Source organism: Manis pentadactyla, chromosome 10, assembly GCF_030020395.1.
Source record: "Manis pentadactyla isolate mManPen7 chromosome 10, mManPen7.hap1, whole genome shotgun sequence".
NCBI lineage: Eukaryota > Metazoa > Chordata > Mammalia > Pholidota > Manidae > Manis > Manis pentadactyla.
This window is the reverse complement of record NC_080028.1, coordinates 74988036-75007563: the sequence shown is the minus strand read 5'-3', so window position 1 is coordinate 75007563 and position 19528 is coordinate 74988036. Positions and strand designations below refer to the sequence as shown.

At 41.4% G+C, this 19528-nt stretch overlaps 1 protein-coding gene and 1 long non-coding RNA gene across 7 annotated transcripts in view; one reads left to right on the top strand and one right to left on the bottom strand.

Moving 5' to 3' along the window:
* Positions 1–19528, top strand: part of TMC7 (transmembrane channel like 7) — a 70420-nt gene that overhangs the window by 5041 nt on the left and 45851 nt on the right. For 3 of the 6 annotated variants that reach the window (XM_036917087.2, XM_036917088.2, XM_057486982.1), the window contains exons 2-4: positions 13374–13617; positions 14473–14621; positions 17428–17595. In XM_036917087.2, the coding sequence (XP_036772982.2) occupies positions 13374–13617; positions 14473–14621; positions 17428–17595 (561 nt within the window). Of the gene's footprint in view, positions 1–13373; positions 13618–14472; positions 14622–17427; positions 17596–19528 lie in introns of those variants that run through there. The other 3 variants (XM_036917086.2, XM_057486983.1, XM_057486984.1) reach the window with 3 other exon arrangements.
* LOC130679134 (uncharacterized) overlaps positions 14550–19528 on the bottom strand; it is a 53942-nt gene continuing 48963 nt past the window's right edge. The window contains exons 2-3 of the long non-coding RNA XR_008992125.1: positions 15254–15327; positions 14550–14681 (exon numbers count right to left, since the gene is read on the bottom strand). This is a non-coding gene — a long non-coding RNA (uncharacterized LOC130679134). The remainder of the gene's footprint in view (positions 14682–15253; positions 15328–19528) is intronic.

Genomic DNA, 19528 nt, shown 5'->3' with positions numbered 1-19528 from the left:
AGTAGGTGTTATTTGCCCATTTTACACTTGTGGCAACAGGCTTTCAGGATACTTGACAAGATACTGAAACAGGAGGATATTAATGTCGTGATCTGGAGCTAGAGTATTCATTTGACAAATGCTTACTGAGCATGTATTACGTACAGGACTCAAGCTAATTTCCCAGGTCTCTGCCCTCAGGGATCAGACCTTGGCTCAACCTTGGGCCAACTTCGTCTCTGAACTTTTCAAATTGCAGTGTGAGAGTAATATGTAAGAAGAACCCATGAGATAAACTGTGACGGTCACAGCAGGGAAGTATGTAAAGGGTTTGGCATAATCATGATGTGTGGTAAATGCTCAGTAAAGGCTAGTTGTTACTGTTCCTTCTGGTAACACCAGAAATCCTTTTTGGAGAGATTCTTGCCAAGGAAGAGAAACACTTCACAGAAGGAGTCATTTAATAAAGCCCATAGCAAGAAGCTACCCCAGAGCAAACATAAAATCTTGCTGTACATTTCGTTCATCAATAGGTAACCAGAGTCATAGCCTACAGCCTTAGGCATTGCTCTAAGCCAAGGTCTGCAAACTACAACCCATGGGCCAAATCCAAGCACCGCCTACTTTTATAGTTTATTAGAACACAGTCATTTATGGATGTGGCTGCTTTCCTGCTAAACGGCACAACTGAGTAGCTGTGACAGAGACTGTGTGGTAATAAATATTATTTACTATCTGGCCCTTTATTGAAAAGGTTGCTCACCTCTTTTCTAAGCACTGTACATGTAATAGCCATCTAACCCCCAGCATGGCTGTGCCAGTGGAAACCAGTATCCCCATTTTAACAGGTGGAAAACTGAGGCACAGAAGGGTCAAGAAACTTGCCAGGTCACACAGGTGGCAAGTAGAACTGGATTTGAATCCAGGCAGCATGCTGTGGAGGCTGGGCCCATCACCACCATTTCGCGTTGCCTCCTCAGACAGAATCACAGTGCCTGCCCCATGGACAGCACTCCAGGTGCCCCGCTGACTTGAAAACCAGGACACTTGGGTTCTGGGCCTAGCATGGCTCCGGTTACCCAGTCAGTCACTGCTCCCAAAGGTTGCTTGTTCCTGCTGTCATAAAGCCCTGGACCCAGCCAGTCCCCAGGCCCCACCCAGGCACCAGGTGGTGTGACTCATGCAGGTCCTCCCAGCCCTGCAGATCTGAAGCCTGGCAGATGCAGGATTCCTGCAAGGCCCCTGGTTCCTCCCCTCTCAGCCTAGGCTCGGGGCTCCTGAGAGTGAGGCCCCTGTATCTTGTCCATTAAATACAGTAGCCAGTAGCCAGATGTGACTACGGAAATGTGAACCTAATAAAGTCCAACAAAATTAAAAATTCATTTCCTCAGTCTGACCAGCCACATTTCAATTGCTCAGTAGCCACATGTGGCTATTGGACAGTGCAGATATTAGAACATTTCCATCATTGCAGAAGGACAGGGCAGCCTGATAAACAATGCCCTGGTATGTGTTTAGCCATGCCAACCTGCACAGCTCAAGGACAGAAATCACCACAGGGTAGGCAAGAGAGGTCGGTTGAATCTGAGTCAGATATTGTCATTCCTCAAAACCCCTCATGGCTCTCACTGTACCCAAGTAGAAGCCAAAGTCCTCATGGTCCACAGGCCCTGTGTGGTCTGGCCTGCTTCTCCCCTGAACTCCTACCCCATCACTTTCTTCTCTGCTGACTCTCCCTCAGCCACCCTGGCCTCCTCTTTATTCCTCAAACTGCCTGGGCAGCTTTCCTGCCTCAGGGCCTTTGTATGTGCTCTTCTCTCTCCCTTGGATACTCTTCTCCCAGGTTACCACATAGCTTCTTCCCTCTCTTCTGGCTTTCCTCAAACTATCTTTGCCTTACTTTTCTCCATTCACTTCTAACCATATGAAATATATCATTCTTACTTGTTTACTATCTGTCTCCTCTGGCTGAAATCTAAGTCCCATAAAGGCAGGGGAATTTGTGTGTCATGTTCATATGCCCCAGTCTTAGACTAGTGCTTGAATGGCACCTAGCAGTGGCTCAGCAAATGGTTTCAAGTGACCAAATGAGTGAGTGAATGAATGAATGGATGGGTGGGTGGCCTTTCAGCAGTAAGGCAGTAATGAGTCCCTGGTCTTGGAACACCTGCTGGAGTCATAGCAGCTTCAGCTAAATCCTCGGGACTGTGGACCCCTGGGTTAAGACCCTTGGTACCTGGGAGCACAAATTGGGTGCTGTACCTCCAGTCAGCATCCAAAATAAAAGAGTTCACCCACAAAATATGAGTGGAAAGAAGTCTTAAAAGTTCTGATATCAATGTCTACATCGCCTTATTGGTAACATCAAACTGGGTGTGCATGAGCATTTGATCATTTTTCGATAAATAACAAAAAAGCACATTTGTAATAGGGCTGGTTTGTGTGAAACACCTGAGGTAGGAAGAATGTAATAATATACAGTCAGCATCTCCATCAGTATTTTTTGCCAGCTTATTTTTATCCTCTGAATTTTTTTTTATTAAGGTATGATTGATAAACACTCTTATAAAGGTTTCACATGAAAAAACAACGTGGTTACTACATTTACCCATATTATCAAGTCCCCACCCATTCCCCAATGCAGTTGCTGTCCATCAGTGCAGCAAGATGCCACAGATTCACTATTTCCCTTCTCTGTGCTACACTGTTCTCCCCGTGATCCCCCACACCATGTGTACTAAACATAATACCCCTCAGTCCCCTTCCCCCTCCCTCTCCAGCCACCTTCCCACACCCCTCCACTTTGATAACCACGAGGTCCTTCTTGGAGTCTGAGTCTGCTGCTATTTTGTTCCTTCAGTTTTTCTTCATTGTTATACTCCACAAATGAGGGAAATCATTTCGCATTTGTCTTTCTCCGCCTGGCTTACTTCACTGAGCATAATGTCCTCCAGCTCCATCCATGTTGTTGCAAATGGTAGGATTTGTTTCTTTCTTATGGCCGAATAGTATTCCATATCTTGGCTATTGTAAAAAGTGCTGCGATAAACATAGGGGTGCCTATGTCTTTTTGAATCTGAGAAGTTGTATTCTTCAGGTAAATTCCAAGGAGTGGGATTCCCAGGTCAAATGGTATTTCTATTTTTAGTTTTTTGAGGAACCTCCATATTGCTTTCCACAATGGTTGAACTAGTTTACATTCCCACCAGCAGTGTAGGAGGGTTCCCCTTTCTCCACAGCCTCGCCAGCATTTGTTATTCTTAGTATTTTGGGTGGTGGCGATCCTTACTGGTGTGAGGTGATATCTCATTGTGGTTTTAATTTTCATTTCCCTGATGATTAGTGATGTGGAGCATCTTTTCATGTGTCTCTTGGCCATCTGAATTTCTTCTTTGGAGAACTGTCTCTTCATATCGTCTGCCCATTTATTAATTGGGTTATTTGCTTTTTGGGTGTTGAGGCATGTAAGTTCTTTATATATTTTGGATGTTAACCCCTTGTCAGATATGTCATTTACAAATATATTCTTCCATAATGTAGGATGCCTTTTTGTTCTGTTGATGGTGTCCTTTGCTGTACAGAAACTTTAGTTTGATGTAGTCCCATGAGTTCATTTTTGCTTTTGTTTCCCTTGCTCAAGGAGATGCATTCAGGAAGAAGTTGCTCATGCTTATATTCAGGAGATGTTTGCCTATGTTGTCTTCTAAGAGTTTTATGGTTTCATGACTTACATTCAAGTCTCGAATCCATTTTGAGTTTATTTTTGTGTATGGGGTTAAACAATAATCCAGTTCCATTTTCTAGCATGTAGCTGTCCAGTTTTGCCAACACCAGCTGTTGAAGAGGCTGTAATTTCCCCATTGTATGTCCATGGCTCCATTATCATATATTAATTAACCATATATGATTGGGTTTATATCAGGGTTCTCTAGTCTGTTCCATTGGTCTATGGGTCTGTTCTTCTGCCAGTACCAAATTGTCTTGATTACTGTGGCTTTGTACTAGAGCTTGAGGTTGGGGAGCATAATCCTTTATTCTTCCTTCTCAGAATTGCTTTGGCTATTCAAGGTCTTTTGTGGTTCCATATGAATTTTAGAACGATTTTCTCTAGTTTGTTGAAGAATGCTATTACTATTTTGATAGGAATTGCATTGAATCTATAGATTGCTTTAGGCAGGATGGCCATTTTGACAATATTAATTCTTCCATGTGATCCATGATCACAGAATGTGTTTCCATTTATTGGTATCTTCTTTAATTTCTCTTAAGAGTGTCTTGTAGTTTTCAGAGTATAGGTCTTTCACTTCCTTGTTTAGGTTTATTCCTAGGTATTTTATTCTTTTTGATGCAATTATGAATGGAATTGTTTTTCTGATTTCTCTCTCTGCTAGTTCATTGTTGGTGTATAGGAATGCCACAGATTTCTGTGTGTTAATTCTGTATCCTGCAACTTTGCTGAATTCAGATATTAAATCTAGTCATTTTGGAGTGGATTCTTTAGGGTTTTTTATGTACAGTATCATGTCATCTGCAAACAGGGACCGTTTAACTTTTTCCTTGCCAATCTGGATGCCTTTTATTTCTTTGTGTTCTCTGCCATGGCTAGGACCTCCAGTACTGTGTTGAATAGAAGTGGGGAAAGTGAGCATCCTTGTCTTGTTCCCGATCTTAAAGGAAAATCTTTCAGCTTCTCGCTGTTAAGTATGTTGTTGGCTGTGCGTTTGTCATATATGGCCTTTATTATGTTGAGGTACTTGCCCTCTATACCCACTTTTTTGAGAGTTTTTATCATGAATGGATGTTGAATTTTGTAAAATGTTTTTTCAGCATCTATGGAGATGATCATGTGGTTTTGTCCTTCTTTTTGTTGATGTGGTGGATGATGATGATGGATTTTCGAATGTTGTACCATCCTTGCATCCCTGGATTAAATCCTACTTGATTATGATGGGCGATCTTTTTGATGTATTTTTGAATTTGGTTTGCTAATATTTTGTTGAGTATTTTTGCATCTATGTTCATCAAGGATATTGGTCTGTAGTTTTCTTTTTTGTGGTGTCTTTGCCTGGTTTTCGTATTAAGAGTGATGCTGGCCTCATAGAATGAGTTTGGAAGTATTCCGTCTTCTTCTACTCTTTGGAAAACTTTAAGGAAGATGGGTATTAGGTCTTCACTAAATGTTTGATAAAATTCAGCGGTGAAGCCATCTGGTCGAGGGGTTTTGTTCTTACGTAGTTTTTTGATTACCAGTTCAATTTCGTTGCTGGTAATTGGTCTGTTCAGATTTTCTGTTTCTTCCTGGGTCAGCCTTGGAGGGTTGTATTTTTCTAGCAAGTTGTCCATTTCTTCTAGCTTAACCAGTTCGTTAACATATGATTTTTCATAGTATTCTCTAATAATTCTTTGTATTTCTGTGGTGTCCATAGTGATTTTTCCTTCTCATTTCTGATTCTGTTTATGTGTGTAGACTCTCCTTTTTCTTGATAAGTCTGGCTAGGGGTTTATCTATTTTGTTTATTTTCTCAAAGAACCAGCTCTTGCTTTCATTGATTCTATTTTATTCTTCTTGATTTTATTTATTTCTGCTCTAATCTTTATTATGTCCCTCCTTCTACTGACTTTGGGCCTCATATTTTCTTCTTTTTCTAGTTTCATTAATTGTGAGTTTAGACTGCTTATATGGGATTGTTCTTCTTTCCTGAGGCAGGCCTCTATTGCAATATCCTTTCCTCTTAGCACGGCCTTGGCTGCGTCCCACAGATTTTGCAGTGTTGAATTATTGTTGTCATTTGTCTCCATATATTGCTTGATCTCTGTTTTTATTCGGTCATTGATCCATTGATTATTTAGGAGCATGTTGTGAAGCCTCCATGTGTTTTTGGGAGTTTTCATTGTCTTTGCATAATTTATTTCTAGTTTCATACCTTTGTGGTCTGAGAAACTGGTTGGTACAATTTCAATCTTTTTGAATTTACTGAGGCTCTTTTTGTGGCCTAGTATATGAACTATTCTTGAAAATGTTCCATGTGCACTTGAGAAGAATGTGCATTCTGCTGCTTTTGGGTGTAGAGTTCTGCAGATGTATGTTAGGTCCATCTGTTCTAATGTGTTGTTCAGTGCCTCTGTGTCCTTACTTATTTTCTCTCTGGTTGATCTGTCCTTCAGAGTGAGTGGAGTGTGGAAGTCTCCTAGAATGAATGCATTGCATTCTATTTCCCCTTTTAATTCAGTTAGTATTTGTTTCACATATGTAGGTGCTCCTGTGTTGGAAGCATAGATCTTTATAATGGTTATATCTTCTTGTTGGATTGACCCCTTTATCATTATGTAATGTCCTTCTTTGTTTCTTGTGACTTTTTTGTATTAAAGTCTATTTTGTGTGATAGAAGTGCTGCAACTCCTGCTTTTTTCTATTAGTTGCATGAAATATCTTTTTCCATCCCTTCACTTTTAGTCTGTGTATGTCTTTGGGGTTAAAGTGAGTCTCTTGTAGGCAGCATATAGATAGATGGGTCTTGTTTTTTTATCCATTCAGTGACTCTATGTCTTCTGATTGGTGCATTCAGTCCATTTACATTTAGGGTGATTATCAATAGGTATGTACTTACTGCCATTGCAGACTTTAGATTTGTGGTTACCAAAGGTTCAAGGGTAACTTCCTTACTATCTAAGAGTCTAACTTAACTCACTTCATATGCTATTACAAACACAATCTAAAGGTTCTTTTCTTTTTCTCCTTTTTCTTCCTCCTCCATTCTTTACATATTAGGTATCATATTCAGTACTCTTTATGCCTTGATTAACTTTGGAGATAGTTAATTTAATTTTGCATTTGCTTAGTAATTAGCTGTTCTCCTTTCTTTACTGTGGTTTTATTACCTCTGGTGACAGCTATTAAACCTTAGGAACACTTCCATCTATAGCAGTCCCTCCAAAATAGACTGTAGAGATGGTTTGTGGGAGGCAAATTATCTCAGCTTTTGTTTATCTGGAAATTGTTTAATCCCTCCTTCAAATTTAGATGATAGTCTTGCCAAATAAAGTAATCTTGGTTCCAGGCCCTTCTGCTTCATTGCATTAAATACATCATGCCACTTACTTCTGGCCTGTAAGGTTTCTGCTGAGAAGTCTGATGTTAGCCTGATGGGCTTTCCTTTGTATGTGATCTTATTTCCCTCTCTGGCTGCTTTTAGGAGTCTGCCTTATCATTGATCTTTGCCATTTAAATACCATATGTCTTGTTGTTGTCTTCTTGGGTCCCTTGTGTTGGGAGATCTGTGGATCTCCATGGCCTGAGAGACTATCTCCTTCCCCAGATTGGGGAAGTTTTCAGCAATTACCTCCTTAAAGAAACTTTCTATCTCTTTTTCTCTCTCTTCTTCTTCTGGTACCCCTATAATGTGAATATTGTTTCATTTGGATTGGTCACACAGTTCTCTCAATATTCTTTCATTCTTAGAGATCCTTTTTTCTGTCTGTGCCTCAGCATCTTTGTATTCCTCTTCTCTAGTTTCTATTTCACTTATTGTCTCCTCCACCGTATCTAATCTGCTTTTAATACCCTCCATTGTGCTCTTCAATGATTGGATCTCTGACCGGAATTCATTCCTGAGTTCTTGAATATCTTTCCATACCTCCATGAACATGTTAATGATTTTTATTTTGAACTCCCTTTCAGGAAGAGTTATGAGGTCCATGTCATCTTTCTCAGGAGTTATATTAATTTTACTTTGAACCAGGTTCCTTTGGTGTTTCATATTTGTATATGGCGCCCTCTAGTGTCCAGAATCTCTACTCTCTGGAGCTGCTCAGCCCCTGAAGCAATGTCAGGGTCGCAGGGGAGTGGTGCTGGTGCCTGGGGGGAGGAAAGAGCTGTTTCCTGCTTCCCGGCTGCTATGCCTGTCTCCACTGCCTGAACCAGTGGGCCGAGCACACAGGTATAAGGCTCTATGCTTTGCATTTGTAGTTGCTTTGGGTTTGCCAGTTTGCAAGCCAGGTGGGGCTGGCCAGGAGAAAGGCGCAGTAGGCTGGCTATCATGGAGAGGGTCCTTGGAGCTGTGTACTCATTCAGTTCCTCCCTCCCTCTCTCCTTCCCTTCCTTCCTTTCTTTCTTTCCTTCCTTCCTTCCTTCTTCCTTCCTTCCTTCCTTCCTTCCTTCCCTTTCCTCCCTCCCTCCCTCCCCTCCTCTCCCTTTTACTCCCTTCCTGCCCTGCCATTATTTATTCATATTTCATTCCTTCCCTTCCCTTCCATTTCATTCAATTCATTCATTCATTAATTCCTTCCTTCCATTTCCTTCATTCCCTTCCATTTCATTCAGGTCATTCATTCATTCATTCCATTTCATTCTTTCCTTCCATTTCATTCCTTCCATTTCATTCCATTCCTTCCATCTCATTCATTCATTCAATTCCTTCCATTTCATTCAACTCATTTATTCATTCCATTCCATTTCATTCCATTCATTCATTCATTCCATTTCATTCCTTCCTCCCATTTCATTCAATTTGTTCCATTTCATTCAACTCATTCATTCATTTCATTGAATTGAATTCCTTCCATTTCATTAATTCCTTCCATTTCATTCAATTTGTTCATTCAATTCCTTCCATTTCATTCAATTTGTTCATTCAATTCCTTCTATTTCATTCAATTTGTTCATTCATTCATTCAATTCCTTCCATTTTATTCAATTCATTCATTCACGCATTCATTCCATTTCATTCAATTAATTTGTTCATTCATTCAATGGATGGGCTTCTGTGAGCAAGACCCTGCCCTAGGCCCCAATGAGACTTAACCTGGAAGAATACCAGATAGCAGAAAAGGCACTAAAGACTACTCTGCCCCGACATTTGCTATAATGACCCAGTCATCCTCCCACTTAAATAATCTCCTAATTGCTGAAGTCCAGTTTTTGTTGGCTCCAATGGGTCGGCAGATTCTAGGTATTTCTAGATGAAGGCACCCCAATATCTGAAATATGCTCCTGCCTCCCATGCAGATAGTCAACAAGCAACCCACACACTGACTGTGGGACTAAAGTGGCCATGCTGATGACACTTTCAGCCGGACCAACTCAGGAGGAACATCTGACAATGACTCTACTGAGACATACTCTAGGGATGACAAAACAAACTCAAGAGGTGATGTGATCTCCCTGTAAGAAGCAGTTCAACCAAGGGTTTGACATCCTGTAAGAAGCAGTTCAACCAAGGGTTTGACATCCAAGTCTAGGGCAAGCTGCCTTCTCCCTGGGCCTCAGTTTCTCTGTGGAAAAGCCAGGACAGTAAAGCCTGTACAGGTTGGAGTGAGATATCAGATGCTGTCATGCCTTGACACGTATGTGGTTCTATATGAAAATGGAGGAGGTGGATCATAGTTATAAAAATAACGATGCCTATGTTTGAAGGCATGATTTATTATTTGAAGCTGATTAATTTCTCAAGAACATCTGAAGAGGAACAGTCATTCCTCTTCAATGATGGCCATTTTGAAAATACAGCTTTTCACTGGGTACTATCCTTATGAAATGTGAATAGACATATTCTTCCTGTATGGCATTTTAGTATTCACAAAGTGCTTTCAAATCCATGGCCCACCAAACCATTTCTTGGTGAAGAGACTAACTTTTGCATTTTACAAGCCTGTGATAGGATCCTAGTTCCAATACTTCCCAGCTGTATGAGTGGACAAGGCACTAACCTCTCCAACACTCAGTTTCTCCATCCGTTAAATGGGCTTATTCTATTTAAAGAGTAGTTCAGAGTATTAAGTCTGGTGGTAATACATATCGAATACTTCAAATAGTCTGGCACAAGAACTCAATAAACCCTAGCCAACCTTATTCGTATTGCTTGGACCTTTGTCTTCACAATCACACTAATGAGGTCCATGGTATGATATCCCCCATTTGTGACATGAGAAATGTGCTGCTCAGAGCCGGGCATTGTCTTGCCTGGGGTGGCCTGGCTAGTGGGTGACAAGCCAGCCCAGGCTCCAGCTCCAGCCCTCGGTCCCTGACCCCACATTACTGAATATTCAGGAGGTTACAGCTGCTCCATATTCAAAGACCTTTGTTCAAGGTTAATAAGAGCTCTTTGTTGCTGTCTGGAGAGTGGAGTGGCCTCCAGCCAGGGCTGGACCCTCTATCCTCCAGGCCCTTCCCACCCTACCCCCATATTTGCTTTAGGGAGCCACATTACTAACGGGAGTGTCATATCCTCAGGATGTGCTAGGCCAGGGAAATGAAGGTTGAGTGAGATTTGCAGGCTCCCACTTGGTGGATGGCAGGACTCCAGGCACGTGTCTGTGTGTCATGTGCAGTGAGACAGCTTTTCTGTTGTGTGTGAACATGCCCGTCAGAGGCAAAGATTACAGAACTACCCTGTCAGATCCAACTTAGATCAAGGCCCTGGCCAGTTCCCTCCTCCCAGTGCTCCCTTGTTCTGTTAGTTCTAAGTACGTTTACACAGCCCACTGTGTGCCTGACACTGTGCTGAGTGTTTCTACCTAGATGATCACCTTTAGTGTTGGTAAGGTGACCCCAGCCTTGCAACCCATCCAGACTGAACCTTTAAAACATGGTCAGATCACATGCTTCAGCTCAAAGCCTCAGTGGCTTGCCATCTATCACATCCAAGGATCATACCCAGCTCACAAAGTCTGACTTGGTCTGGCTACAGCCTCCTCTCTGACCCCCGCTTTCCATTCTCCCCGTCCCATTTGCTTACTGTTGCTAAACAAATTACTCCAAACATGATGGCTAAAGCTGTTTTATTCTATCAGCTGATGCTGTGCATCAGGAAATCAGCAGAGCACAGAGGAGATCATTTGCTCAGATCACTGCATGTGGTGTCTGCTGGGTAACGAGCATCCAGGTGGCCTCTTCTTGGCAATGGTGGTGCCCAGCAAGTATGACCCGGAAGTCTGGGGACTGGCTGCAATGCCTTGCTGGGCTCATAAGCCTGGGACTTTCGTTCTCCTTGGAGGCCTGGGGCCTCTTCCTCTCCATGTGGCTCTCCTAGCAGCATAGCCAGACTTCTTACATGGCAGCTCCAGGCTCCTAAGAGCACTAAAATGGAAGCTTCCAGGCCCTTTTAAGGCTTGGGTCTAGAACTGGCAGAGTGCCGCTTCTGTTGCATCCTTTGGTTAAAGCAAGTCACAGATCCAGCCCAGAAGGACTGATGTGCCACATAAGGGGCCACCAACAAAAGAGATTACCAGGCTCCAGTTCATTCACTCTTCTCCAGCCACATCGGCCTCTGTGCTCTTCTCAAGCATGTCATGCACACCTAGCCTCAGGGCCTTTGCACTTACTGTTTCCCTCTCCTGGGATGGTCTTCCCAAAATATCCATAGTGCCCATGCCCTCCCTATATTTATCCTCAGCTTAAATCCTGCCTTACTAGAGAGAATGTACCTGGGCTTCAACTTATCAAAAACAGTGTACCCCACCCATCATCTCTGTCGTCTTATTCCACTCTGGTTTTTTAATTGCTATCTCTTGGCATAAAATTCATGCCTATTTATTGTCTGATTATCCCCTGCCTCCACCTCAGATTATAAGTGCCCTATGAGTAAAGCATTTGTTTTGTTCAGTGCAGTATCCCTACCTCTAGGTCTGATACATAGTAGATATGTTTGTTGAATGAATATTTGACAAGAGGAAACAGCTCAGAGAGGTTAAGTAACTTTCCAGAAGACACACACAGCTGAAAATCCACAGAGCTGATAGTCAAACCTAAACAATTTAGCATCCAACACTAAGTCATAAAAGCTTAGCTGCCTAATAGGGTAACTACTTAGGTACTTAGGGCTGCTTCCTTCTCCTGTTTCCTGTTTGTCTCCCCTGAAAGTGTTCTTCCCACAACTAAACTCACCCACCTTGATCACACATCTAGAAGGCGATATCCCTTACCTCCAACCCAAAGCCTTCGCTCTCAGACTGATGCAGGAGGTACAGCAAAACTTGGCTTCCAGCTGTGGCCTGATAGAGTCGAGCAAATAGAGATTTTTGAGTCAGGCAAACCTGTTTGTTTCCAGCCCCCCACTCACAGGCTTTTTGTGCATGGACAAATTAGGGATGCCATCCATTCATTCATCCATCCAATAAGTATTTACTGAATTCCTGCTCTGAGTTCAGTATGCTGCTCAGTCCCAGGTTGCAGTGGTGAGGAAATCATCACAGTCCCTGTCCTCTGAGAATTTATAGCCTACAGGGGGACAGATGTACTCACATAGTCACACAAATAAGTATTTGAGTGCTGTAAAGGTCTTACTGGGTGTGGGAAAATGTGTGACAAAGCACCTGCAATAGTGTAGTGAGGCAGGGACATCTGAGTGGGAGCTAAGAGGATAAAGAGGCAAGTTCATTCCAGGCAGAGGGAACAGCATATGCAAAGGCTCTGAGGAGGAGGGAACATGGGCACATTTTAGTATATGGAAGATTCTAAAAATGTATGGTTGGAGTGCAGAGAGCCTGAAGAGCTGGAGAGGAAGGAGGAGTCGGATTATGCAGGGCTTTGAAGACCAGGGCAAGGGGATGGGTAGCCCATCAATGACTGTATTTTCTGATCTGTAAAATGGGGATAATAATAGTACCTACCTCAGTCTGTGTGCATATCTGTGGTCTGCTGGGCAACAACTGGCTGTAGGTTTGTCTGGGGTGGTCTAAGATGGGGCGATCACCCCTACTCCACATGGTCTCGTCCTCCAGCAGGTTAGCTTGGGCTTGTTCACATGGTGGCATCCAGGGTCCAGAGAGCAGCAGAAGCCAGCAAGGCCTCCTTAAGCTAGGCTTAGAACTGGCACAGCATCATTTCTGCTGCATTCTGTTGGTCCAAGCAGATCACAAGGCCAGCCCAGATCCTATGAGTATGTGTGAGGTACTTAACAGTGCATAGGAAAATGCTCATAAACACTATTATTATAATATTGTTGTTGATCTTGTTTTTACTGTGTGTTTGCACAGTACTTTATGCTTTTCAAATGTTATCCCATGCTTCATTATTCTCTACACTGTGTGAAAGAAGTTGGGGCAAATATTATTAGCCTCAATAGACAATGAAGAACATGAGTTCAGATAACTGCCTACGGCCACACATTTAGATGGTGGATGCAGCCAAACACTGTAACTCAGGTAACATGTAACTTAAAGCATATTTGCAAACATGTCTGCTGAAAGTGAACCAATTTGCAGATGATTTCATTGTCATGAGCACCATTCTGGTAAATAAAATAATTAAGATACAAATTTTTTTGTCAGTGGCCCAGGCTAGTGACTACCTGCAAGGTTTAGTTTTTGTCTCTGAGATCCAAGCCTTATATACAAGTTTTGTTTTTTGGTTCCCAAGTTCACTGAGGTGAATGATGGTTTTCTTCTTTCTTATGCAGAGAACCTCTCTTTGGATTCCAGTTGCTTTTCTTCTCCACCTGTGAATTTCCTTCAAGAATTGCCAAGCTACCAGTCCATTGCACGCAAAAGGACAACCATCCCTTCCCGAGACAAGCAGAGTGGCACTTTGCTAAAGCCAACAGACTCTTACAGTTCCCAACTGGAGGGAGGAATCACTGAAAACCTCAATAGCCAATCAATTCGAAAGTATGCACTGAACATTTCTGAGAAAAGGAGGCTAAGGTTTGTTCAATAGTCATCTGGGAGGCATATGATAGATGTTTTGGACAGAGGTGTGTTTTTTGCATGGAATGCATTTCCTGAAGAGTTCCATAATTAAAAGTTTACGACTTAGGGTAAGCTAAGCTGCTGTGACAGTTACTCAAACATGTAATTGCTCAACATATTAGAAGTTTATTTCTTGCTCACATAAAAGTCCTGGGGTTTGAGTCAAGGGGGAACTTGGCAGTCGTTCAGGGACCCAGGCTCCGCTCCTTGCAACTCTGCAATCCTCCAAAGCCTCATTGTTGTTTGCAGTCACCCCGTTTCCCCCTCCCCTCTGTCCCTGCCAACCACTAACCTGTCATTCTGGACATTTCATATAAATGAAATCTTATAATACGTGACCTTTTGTGCCTAGCTTCTTCTATCTAGCAAAATGTTTTCAAGGATCATCCAAGCCTCAGCATATATCAGTACTTCATTACTTTTTATGGCTGAATGATATTCCATTGTATGGGTATCCCTCATTTTGTTTAGCCATCCATCCATTGATGGACATCTGGATTGTTCCACCTTTTGGCTATTGTGAGTAGTGCTGCTCTGAACATTCATATACAGTTTTTGTATGAGACTGTTCTCAGTTCTTTTGGGGTATGAAATTTCTAGGTGTGAAATTGCTGGTTCATCTGGTAATTTTATGTTTAACTTTCCAAGGAATGGCCAAACTGTTTTCCCTAGCAGCTGTGCCACTTTACCTTCCCACCAGCAGTGTGTGAGGGGCTCCAGGTTTTCCACGTCCTCTTTGCTGGGGTTTTATTTGATGCTGAGGCTTGGTGATACTGCCATTGTCATTGACATGCTCATTTTGTAACACAGGGATATTGAGGAGGACCAAATGAAGTATTTATCTGAGTGGGACCAGTGGAAACGGTATAGCAGCAAGTCTTGCAAGAGGTTCATTGAGAAGGCTCGAGAGATGACGTCCCACCTGGAGCTGTGGCGGGAGGACATTCACAGCATAGAAGGTACCAAAGCCCACATTCTTCACACGTTCTTCACACGTTCCTCGCAGAAGTCTCCTATGTCTGGGGAAAAGGTCCAGATTCCTTTTCGCTAACTGCCAGCTGAAATTTAGCAGTTCCTTTCTGATAAATTGGAGCAACAAACCCAAGTTAGGATTAGAACCTGTGTCTCTATCACCAGGAAAACCATAGCTATTTTCCCATCCCTTCCAGTTGTAGTGATCTTGGAATGCCATGGTGCTCATCACTATTTCAAAATTATAGCAATTAGATCTGCCACTAGATCTTGTTATTTAATGTGCTAATGAAGATGCTCATGTATTATTCTGTCACAAATTTGGTTTTCAATACTATGATCATGTATCTATCTGTACTTGGTGTATTTAAAACATTATTCTGAGATGCGGTTCATTAGGCTTCACCAGGCTGCCAAAGGTGGCCCATGTTCCTGGAAGTTCTTTTGGGGTATGAAATTTCTAGGTGTGAAATTGCTGGTTCATCTGGTAATTTTATGAAAGTCCCTACTTTCCCAAAATGGTGAGAAATAGAACACAGTATTGCATTCGTCAGCTCTGGCTGCCATAACAAAATATCATAGACTGAGTGGTTTAAACAATGGAAAGTTATTTTCTTACAGTTCTGGAGACTGGAAGTTCAAGACCAGGCTGCCTCCTCACCATGTCCTCACGTGACCTCCTCTTTGTGCACTCTTGGGGAGAGAGAGATACATTAGAGACAGTGGGTACTTTGGTAGCCCTTCTTACAAGGACACTAATCCTATCATCAGGGCCCACTCTCATGACCTCATCTAAACCTAATCGCCTCCCAAAACCCCACCTCTGGATACCATCACATTAAGAGCTAAAGCTTGTGAATTTGGAGGGGACATAACTCAGTCCATAGCAAGTATACAAAAATTGGAAGTTGTACCAAAAAAATATAAAATCGAAACATTTGGGTGACATAGCAAAGCCAGGGGTAAAATACCTCTTAGGATTTTAGTTTCTACCATAAAGCAAAACAGTTTACAAGCATCTCCTTGAATCTGCTAAAATGGAATTTTGTTAAGTTTATAAGGAACATGGCAGGAAAAATGGAAGAAATGTTGTCCCCGTTATTACTATTTTAAGACCTATGAAATACCATTGATAATCTATCCAATGAACTACCTTTTTTATTATTGTTTTATTGGGGGAATGTAACATAATTACAAGGGACTTCATAGGCTTACTTAAAACTTCAACCATCTAATTGTACTTTTGTTTTGGGATCTAGTGCAATATCATGTTTGGGGCAAAATAATAAAAGCTAATCGTTACTGAGCCTTTATTATGAACCAGATGTTGTGCTATTTTTCACATCTTATCTCAGTTAATCCCTATTAGAACATTTCATATATTTGTATTTTATCATTTGTATGGCTCAGAGAGGTTAAAATACTTGCCCAAGTTCACTCAGCCAAGATGAGGCAGAACCAGGATTTGAAGCCAGGCAGTCAAGTTTCAGAGCCCAAGGTTATAGCTGCCCTGCCCAGCTTCCTCTCTCTTATTAAGTGGTGGCCTTTCTGGAGATTTTCGTTTAGAAAATGGCTCATGTATTGGAGCGTAGGTTCTCCCTGGGGAACTGGGACCTTGGTTTTCTCTCCAATGACTCAGCTCCTGTGATTTCTTGGCTGGCTAGGTACTCATTTAGTAGGAAGTGGAGGTCGCTAGTCCTCTGAGACTGAGGAAAAGGGTGCTCCTTATCACAGATTCTATTCAACATTGTCCTGGAAGTCCTAGCCAATGTACAATGTTGTGGGGGGAAGGAAAATGACAGGAAAGGAAGAAATAAGATGTCTTTTTTTTTTTTTTGCAGATGACACAGTTTGTAGGTAATAAAAAAGAAAAATTATTAAAATTAATGTGAATTCAGTATGGTTGCTAGATACAAGTTCTACATAAAAAAACCAATGGTATTTCTACATATCAGAAACAGACATTTAGAAAATGAAAACTTTTAAATGTACAATTCATAATAGCATCAAAAAAGCACAAAATATCTAGGAATGTATCTTTAAAAAGGTGTTCAATGATTCTGCACAGAAAACTGTAAAGTACTGAAATTAAAGAACCTAAATATACCATGTTCATGGATTAGAAGACTCAATATTGTGAAGATGTCACCTGTGCTCAAATTCACCTCTATTTTTCATGTAATCCCAATCAGAATCTCAGCAGATTTCATGTGTGTGTGTGTGTGCATGCATGTACATGGTTGTATGTGTGAAAATCAATATGATGATTCTAAGATTTATATAAAGATGTGTAAAGCCAAGGATACCTGAGGAAGAACAAAGCTGAAAGACTTATAGCATCATTTATCAAGTATTGTTAGAAGTCTAGAGTAATGAGAGAGCCTTGTATTGGTGCACAGATAGATAAGTGGACCAACAGAACAGAATAGAGAAATCAGAAACACATTCATACACTTACGGTCAATTACAAAAGCACTAGTGCAGTTCAGGGGAGAAAGAATAGGTGTTTTAATAAATGATGCTGAGTCAATTAGATATCCTATGAGATAAGATAAATGTTGAGTTCTCCTTCATACCATTCTCAAATAGTTAATTCAAGATTGAGTGTAGATTTACAAGGGCAGGTTTAAACCATTAGTAAGTAGAAGCTTATACCAATAGAAAAAATTAAACATTTCTTCCTCTCTCTCCTGCCATGGTTCTTCCAACTTCAGCCCTCCGTGGCTGACTGAATCAACAGCGGGTAGTAGATCAATACTCCTGGTCAATGATGTCCGGATTTCTTTTTTCCAGGGAAATTTGGCACCGGAATTAAGTCCTATTTCTCCTTCTTGAGATTTCTGGTGTTGCTAAATTTGGTGATATTTCTGATCATCTTTATGTTGGTTTTGCTCCCAGTCTTGCTCACCAAATACAAGGTCACCAACAGCAGCTTTGTGTTCATTCCCTCCAAAGACACTGGTGAGTCTAAAGCCTGGTTTGCCATGAAGAGTGTTCTTGTCACCATGTACCTAGATACACTACTTCCTTCTCTAGGAGTGTTTATATTCTCAGTCTTGTATGACTGTATTAGGAAGGGTTAGGTTATGCTGCAAAAACAAATGACCACATAACTCTCAGTGCCTAATAACCACCAAGGTTTCTTCCTCACTCACAGTACATGTCCATCACTGTTTGGTGGTGACTTTGTTCCATAGTATCTTCACTCTGGAGCCCGAGCTGATGAGGCACTCTTTATCTGTAGCACTGAGATTCATTATGTCCAAAGAAAAAAGAGCCATGGCAAATGTGCTGGCTCCTAAAGCTTCTGCCTGTGGCTGATCTTACTAGCCAAAGCAAGTCACTCTGCCACTTCTGAGTCAGCAAAGCATTTGGGAGGAGCATGGCAGGGTAGGACAGAGGAATATTTAGCAAACATAATACAAGCTACTCCTGTGACTTTATTTCAAGGCTTTTATCTCCAATAATGGTGATGCTTAGGCCTCCATTTATTAAGTCATGTGCCAGAGTCTGTGGCAATTTCTGGACCATGTTTTCTTACTGAATTCTCAACATAAGTGAAACCTTCTGGGCCTCTGGTTTATTGAAACAGGGAGAGTTCTGCCATTCCATAGACATTTATTGAGTACCCTCTAGGTACCAGGCTCTGTGCTAGGAGCTGAAAGTAGATGATCTGAGTTGGATCCAGGCCTCTCCAAGTCCTGACCTCATGCTTCTGCCACATTACTCCTTCCCCAGAAAAAGCACCCTCTAGAATCACTTCGGGGGCCCTAAACATTCCTCCTGATCATATCTGTTTCTTTAAAAATTCTATTACACTTAGAAATAAAGTAACATGGAAAACCTGACCATTCGGAGCACTCATGTTAAGTGCCTACTGTGTGCTAGATGTTACATTCTCATTTTCTCTGTCCATCTTATGGATAAATATTACCTGCTTCTTTGTGAAACCTGGGTTCAGTTTGAAGGCCTAGCTCTGCTAGTTGATTACAGCGTCATTTTCCTTCTCCACAGAGGGGAGGTGGTAACTGAAACTGAGACAGTTACTTCATTATTCAGGTAACACCTCGCTATTTAATTCTTAAGTCATTAATAATTCTTATTTGTGAATTATAAATAATTGAAAAGAATAAGATCCTATTATTAATATGGAACATAAATAGCATAAATTATTTAAGCAATACTCAATTTTAAAATGAGTATTCAAGTAAGGTAATATGTGTAAACAACTTCACACAGTGCTCAGCACATGGAAAGCGCTCAATAAATGACAGCTGTTATTATTATTTTTTAGTATTCTCTCTTTCTAGAAGAACTGAATGCCATTCTCTCTCTTATGAATCTGGAGCCTGGGCACTTAACCACTAGACTCAACTGCCTGTTCCCTTCTCCTTCAGCTGTAAGCAGGACTTTGGTCTAGGGGAGATTTCTTGTATTGGTGCACAGACAGATAAGTTGACCAACAGAACAGAATAGAGAAATCAGAAACACATTCATACACTTACAGTCAATTACAAAAGCACTAGTGCAGTTCATGGGAGAAAGAATAGGTGTTTTAATAAATGGTGCTGAGTCAATTAGATATCCTATGAGATAAGATAAATGTTGAGTTCTCCCTCATACCATTCTCAAATAGTTAATTCAAGATTGAGTGTAGATTACACTTCATTCAAACATTAAGAAATGTTTGTTGAATGAATCAATGAACATATGCATGTTAGAGTTCTGAAATGGTAGACCTGGAGGTAGCCTTGGAAGAGAAAATGGAGCTGGACTCTAAGCATGGTCACTGTGCGTCTCTTTTTTTGTCATCACTATTTTCTCCTGACAATATCCTCCCACTGTGTGTACATGTTTTCTTTTTTAACTTACCTAGGGAGCTCTGTCCCTTAAG